Source organism: Poecilia reticulata, linkage group LG16 (assembly GCF_000633615.1).
Source record: "Poecilia reticulata strain Guanapo linkage group LG16, Guppy_female_1.0+MT, whole genome shotgun sequence".
Taxonomy (NCBI): Eukaryota; Metazoa; Chordata; class Actinopteri; order Cyprinodontiformes; family Poeciliidae; genus Poecilia; species Poecilia reticulata.
Genome location: NC_024346.1, coordinates 9756737 through 9763572, shown reverse-complemented (window position 1 = coordinate 9763572; position 6836 = coordinate 9756737). Strand labels below are relative to the sequence as shown.

Here is a 6836-nt window from a genome sequence, read left to right as displayed (position 1 = left end):
GAAGGTCATAGTTTTGTAGTTTGCAGCAGAGTCTGTATCCAAGATAAATTTCCTTTAGGACATTAAGGTCCATCTTATCTTATCTGGATCCCTCAGAACCATCGTCCTTCTCTTCTTTATGCTTTTGCTCCCAGGTTTCCTCTTCAACACTTTGCACTTGATATGATTTATTGCACTACTGCCAGTTGAATTCTCATCCCCTGCTCTTCTAAACTACCTGGACAGTTTTTGATATGTGTGAATCCCGCATCTGATGCGAAAACAATCACAGTGCTGTATATAACAGTGCCAAAAAGGTTTTTTTGTTTGTTTCATTATAATAAATTGTATATCTTTTTCAACAACTTAGGGTGTAATTTTCTAATAAAAACTGTAATAAATATTAACAAGTAAATAAGTAAAAACTTGTAAAATAGGAGAAAACAGAAAAAGGAGAGACAAACATGGGGGGAGGGAAGGGATTTATTTTCGTTTTTTTTTTTTTTTTTACTTTGATGTCAGTTTAAAAGTGCATTCTATCACATTTTTAACACCAATTAAAACCAATCTTAATAAGGGCATGTCTCAAAATACTTGGTGACTTATCAAAGGGAGAAATTGGCAGCCAATTGTTTTTGTTTGCGTTTCACAATTTAGAGTAAGGAGACTTTGCTATGTCATGTGACCAAAAGAAAAGGGGGGAGGAATTTGAAAATAGACCAAAATTCTGTCAATAAAAGTACTGAGCCGAGTTTAACTTTCAGATGGCGGAAGATCACCTGAAAGCTAAAAAACAGCAACAGTTTTGGTGATAGTTACCAGATAAAACAGGGGTTAAACTTAGGCACATTTGTCAACTGAGTGTCGAGCTTATAAAATGCAAATAGATTGAAACTTTAAATCCTTAAATAAGCAAGTCTCCTTTAATCCAATCACTATTTTTTTATATATATTGTTTTATATAATTTGCACTAAGCATCTTTCACCCTACACTGTGTAATACAAAACAATAAAAAAACATGTGCAAGATCTCCGTAAAGATAACAGTGCTGGGTACGGTTAAATGCTATAGGCATGAAGGGAGTTTTTTACGTTTTTTTAACAAAAATATTCTTCAGTATTGAAGTTAAGACACGTCCTTAGCATGTCTTATACATTCAGTGTTATTACTAAAAATACTTTTGTCAGACAGGCATCAAACATGGCCTGTAAATGTACATATGCTACAAGAACTTTATACATTTCATTATATACATGGCTCCTGAACACAATTCACAATCTCTTTGTTTTGTTATTTTCTATGCTGGCCATAAACAGCTTCAACTCTGCAAAGGGAAAAGAAAAGAAAATAAAAAAAAAACAAACACAAAAGAGCCTTAACGAAGGACCAAAAATCATAAAATAGAGAATTCATAAAGATAGTCCATTGCATTTCAATCTAGCATCCCAACCTGCCGTTTTAAGGGTAAGTCTGATTACAGTGCAAGAGGGTAAACATCAGGCAGCGGCATCAGGCAACAAGGGTGCCGATAATCGGATGGTCAATAAGAGACAGAACTTGTAAACAAACATCAGCCTTCTGTCCCACGCAGAGACCCTTGGGCCACACACGTCCCTAAAGAAAAAGCTCCTTAGTTCTCTCTCGCTTCAGCACAAACGGGTGCAGCTAACAAGGGACACGCGAGCGAGGCCCTCTTCCGCATGCTAAGGCTGCACCGGCGTGCTGAAGAGACAGACTACTGAAGGGTAGTAACAGTACTGATTGTAGAGATGAACAGTAAGGAAATGTCCGCTCACCACAGAGGCAAGAGAGTGGAAGTTATTAACCACACAGAGGGTGTGAAAAATATGCAGCAAATAACATTGCTTTGGTTACACACAGCGCTTTCAATCACAACAAAAGGACTTGTACAAAATAATGCTTTGATAGAGTGTAGCAGGCTTTGGACACACTCAACTCCTATAGTGCATGTGCGCACAGCGCAATAAAAAAAAGGATACAGGAGTTGGTTGTCCAAGGCCTGTGTGCCATGGTCTCTTATTACCCTTTGAGGTCAGTCTTTCAGCTTGTCCTGTACATAGCTACTAGCTCATGTCAAATAAAACAGCTTTTTTTTCCCTGCAGAACTGCAGTTGAGTGCCTTTTTCATTCCAAACAAGGAAAGTAATATCTAGGAAAATAAAATGGGGCGATTTTGAAAAAAACAAACAAACAAGTGCTACAAATGTGAACTTACTTTAGCACCTGAAGCTTCGGAGCTCACTCCAAAGGTTCAACCTCAAAACGTATGTAAAAGAGAACAAGTGTCTGTCCACAGAAATGGACCGTAAAAGTGTTGGAATTTACCTGACCTACAATACAACCCCTATTTTGGGAAAAGGACACTCAATCTGCTTTAACAGCCAACACTAAAAAGAACAAAACAAAACAGAAGTTAAAAAAAATAAAAATAAGGATCCAGTCATCAGTTAAAGAAACTGGCTCCACTAAAGGCAGGGCCAACCAGCAAGGCCACATGGCTGTAATATCTTTAAAACAGTTAGAAAACTCTAAAACAGTTACAAATGCCCAACTTTGAGAGGATTTAAGCCAAAAATGAGAAATCTATTACAACCACGGGGTGTTCCTGGAAAGCGAGTGCCTAAACAGAGTCGTAATTGGCTCGATATAAATGAGGTGGAGGTTTCTATCTCAAGCCTGCACTTTCAGGAGGCTCTTTAGCTGGAAGGCCATTATCTCTCTGTGGTCACAGGATCCCATAGGGAAAGACACCCAATGACTGGGAGGTTTGGGCAACACGCTGGGCGAGGGCGGCTCACTGAACTTAGGCCCTGCATAACTCGGGCTGCCCTGAGTTGCTAGCAGCGTATTAAGGTGAGACACTGCGCCCTCCCAGTTTTGATCGTAGGTGGTGGCGAAACGGACAGAGGCATTCTTCTCCACAGACGCGGCCTGCCGTGCCTCCGGAGACCTGTGGTAGGTGGTGCCCTTGTCGCTCCGGCGGTGACCGTGATGGTGAAGGCCCCCCGCCCCTCCCACGGATGCCACTACCGCTCCGCTCTGGTCGCGGCTCCTCTGCTTGGCCTTGCCGAGCTGGTGGCTCTTCTTGGGGCGTTCAGGGTGGGAAATTGGAATGTTGTACCTCTCTCCACCTCCCATGTTTCTGTACTACCTGTCACCTAGAGGAGGAGATCGTAACGTCATTCGGGTGCACAGTTGTGAAAATGCATTGCTATTGGCTTGTGAGTAAATCTCAGCTTCATTTACCTACATTTACTTACGCAATAACCACAGTGCAAGCACCGTATTTCGCAACTTCCCGTCTCCAATTTATTGCGTGTTTATTTTTCCGTTTTTTGTTTTGATCACAGCATTCTGTGATGTGTTTTGATCTGATGCAGGCTTTTATTCTGTGACACTTGAGTAGAAATGGGGGGGGGGGGGTAAAAATTGGCAAATGGACTCAGCCCCCTTGAAGAAAAACAGCGCCTACGTGCAGCAACACCAGAGCGCTGCGCCCCTCCCCCATCCACAGGAGCAAAACAGCTCCAGCTCACCTCTTTGTTGTCAGGCTGAAGACGATGAGATCCTGCTTTAATCTTTCACCGCCGGTCGGTCCCCAGGTCCTCGAAGTAGTTCTCTGTCTACTTCTCGCTGCACTTGTGTGTCCAGCAAGGTCTGAGGTTTTCATGTGCCAATGATCGTTGTTTTGCCGTGAAGCCGAGCTGAACATCAATTCACCTCGGCGCACGATGCTCCAAGAAGTCGACTGCCTGTGAAATCAAAAAAAAACGGCACAGAAATGTGTTTTTGAATGTGCAGAGAAACAAAAATGCACGTAATAACGCTTCAACTGCCCATCAAATGAAGGAACAAAGCATTCATTGCTTGTTGTTCGACTGTTTTGCAAAGTGCGTCATCAACAGACTGCAGCCCGAACACCGTTGTCCCTCCCATTTTAGATATCATAACATTACATTTAAAATGACGTAATTTTTTAAAAAGGTTACATAACGAAACCAAATTAATTCACTGCTTAATTCTTTCAGAGTCGATTGAAAACATTTTTTTATGCATGAGCATTTTTATCTAAAACATCTAGTCGAATTTCATTCCGCTTTATGTTGTAATTAACTCGTGATTACAAACATTTTCTGAAAAATCAAATTCATTAAACGTCTACGTGAGTCAGTCTGGCACCCAACCAAAACAAAGAAACTGAACTCAACATGGCGACCGCATACAAAGCTGCTGCTTCGCTTACCGACTTCTTCAGGCTTTGTTGTTGAAGCCTTTCGTCGAAAAAAAATATACGCAGCCTCGGATTTCCTTCGGCAGATACCGTAGGAAGAACAGCAAAGCTATATTTCCTACAAATCTGTCACTCTCGAGGCTTATATGTTGTTACCAGTGGCCGTAAATACGCCACTTCTCCCTCCCGACACTGAACTGCAACAAAATGGAATCTGTAGCACAAATATGTATTCGTTGCGCTAACAGTTCTGACCAATCGTGTCTTGCCTCCGAGGCGAACGACCAATCGGCGACCAGAAGAGCAGACGCATTCGAGCCTGTTGCCAGAGCGCTGACGTCAATCGCTAATCCTCCTCCCCCTTCCTTTGTTGGGGCTGTTTTCGGGTATTTCCTGTGAGAAGTCGGAAAAACAACACTGAACAGCTGTTTTCACCTCAAAAATTTCACATATTTCATACTAAATTTGGTTAAAAAGACCTCGTTGACGCATAAAACACTACTACATGTATGCAGTGTCTTCACATGAACCTATGTTTAATGGCGTCAACAAACAATATAAATAGTTTTAATTTTAAAGTGTCTCATCCAATGTCTGTCACAGGAAGTGTGTTTTGTCAGCATTCGTATCTATGTAGGTTAAATTTGCTATGAGGCTGAGCAACAGGCTGTTCAAACTGAAAAGGCCCCATCCCCCCACAGTCACGCCTCTCTAGGTGATAAAACGTCTTGCTCACACTGAAACTCTGTTTTACAATTCTTCTTGATTGTTAACAGGTGTCATTTGTCATAATTTGTTAAATGTTTATAATGAGCTACTTTATGAATTTGTCAGATGATTATTACTATGTTTTCTGTCATAATCCAGTTTGAAAGCTGAGAGGCAAAGACCCAACTCGGACTCAGACAACAATGTGAAAGACCCATATGTTCAACTGTTTTAGGCATTTTTGTGAAGATCTCATTTTCTGTTTACTCACGAATGGTTCCTAGCAAACCACTGAGACTTTCACTAAACAACTGTATACATGGATTAAATCAATTGATCCTTTCGTGCAATAATAAAGTGTGGTTGCAACATAACAGTTTGTAATTTTGGAATGATAAAAACTAGATATAAAGTCTGTCTGGTGTATTTTGTTTGCTCATTTTGATTGTACAAGTCACTGAATAACATTTTAAAGTTTATTTTTAAACTCCCAACTCTTGTTTGTCTCCTAGGGCGTTGGAGGACTTTGGCTAATGGCGTTACAGCTAACCTTAAAAATGTTCCAGTAGGTTTTTATGGGAGATCTAAGTCTACAGTATACGAGACAACCAGCATGAAAGGTTATCTAATCTCCAAGTCCACGATCAAGTTAACCTTTCTTATTTGAAGAGTCTGGACTTTAAAGGGGTTATGCAACACTGTGTCAAGCAGCCAGTCCCAGCTGATGAATTGTGGGAGGGAACGCCTTAGAGCAAAGCCTTTGAAGGGGGTTGTGCCAATCAGGAGTCAGCTATCTATGGAAAGTAGGTCACTGAGAGGTTTGTACAGGTTACACACACAACATATCAGTTTCCAAATGTTGTCATGTGTTTACGGCCCACAAGAAATAATTAAATAATTCCGTTTTATGTATTATCTGAGTCTGGAGAATCTTTTTTTTTTTTTTTTTTTTTACCTGATTCTCTAGGTTACGTCTTGAGCGCCAACATTGATCCCACAAGCAACAAAATGAGTAAGAAGCAGATCACACTTTGGGAATTTATTTATTTTTTGCTTAGGGGACAAGGTCGTGAGACATGAGAATGGATTTATCCCGCACCATACTGATTCCCACATTCCAAGCCCGCTCTGCAAGATATACGGCGAACGGATCGTTAATGAGGCAATGAAACATTCAAACCGCTTCGCCACGTAGAGACCAAGCACCCTGTGCATAAGCAGCAACACTTCGGGTGTCATTGTCTCCCGTCACTCCCAGATGGGACCGTCTTGTTGCAGAGAAATTAGCTCAGGGCTCCCATTGATTTGTCGTTTTCTGAGTTAAATTTTTCATTAAAGTAAAATGTTCGTTTTTGTGGCGCATCCTTATCTTATTTTGAAGGGATGTGTAAACATTACCATTACGACCAGAGTCAGAGAGCGTTAGGGCAGTGGTCGAGAGGAGAGGAGTAGAGTTCGAGTCCTATAAGTCTGGTTCACACGGCACGATTTTAGGATTGTAGGTTGATTTTCTAAACCTCTGTGACCACACATGACACCAGCCGATCAAAGTACAACAGGTTCGATCGGTTCGTGTGTCCAAGCAGAGGCCGCAGGAGCTACACGCCACACACGAACCGATTTCACCCACGAACATCCCGATCCCTGAAGAAAATCCCGTAAAACCCCCCAACATACCATTTGTGAATTTAGAGTACCAAACATGTCCGACAATGTACAAGCAACAGTGATAGTCTGTGGACTTATTTTAAGCGATAAAAGACATAACAAAAAGGGAAAAAAAGACTCCGGGAGCAGCCGCACTATTACTATGCATTAAACCGGGCTCTCAGTTGCGCCATGTCAGCTGTTGGGGATTCCCCTCCGTGCTTACGTCACCGCACTTTCTGCGGTGAC

General features: G+C 41.6%; 1 protein-coding gene across 1 annotated transcript; it reads right to left on the bottom strand.

Annotated features, from left to right (window-relative positions):
* Positions 1–444: 444 nt before the first annotated feature.
* pnrc2 (proline-rich nuclear receptor coactivator 2) lies at positions 445–4441 on the bottom strand. Its single transcript, XM_008431081.1, has 3 exons — positions 4245–4441; positions 3538–3753; positions 445–3159 (listed from the first exon to the last, which is right to left on the bottom strand). The coding sequence occupies exon 3, from the start codon at positions 3137–3139 to the stop codon at positions 2672–2674; it is 468 nt and encodes a 155-aa protein (XP_008429303.1). The 5' UTR covers positions 3140–3159; positions 3538–3753; positions 4245–4441; the 3' UTR covers positions 445–2671.
* Between the last annotated feature and the right edge of the window lie 2395 nt (positions 4442–6836).

Bases quoted from the DNA above. Each gene is read 5' to 3' on its own strand.
- pnrc2 (XM_008431081.1), bottom strand. From the start codon at position 3,139: ATGGGAGGTGGAGAGAGGTACAACATTCCAATTTCCCACCCTGAACGC.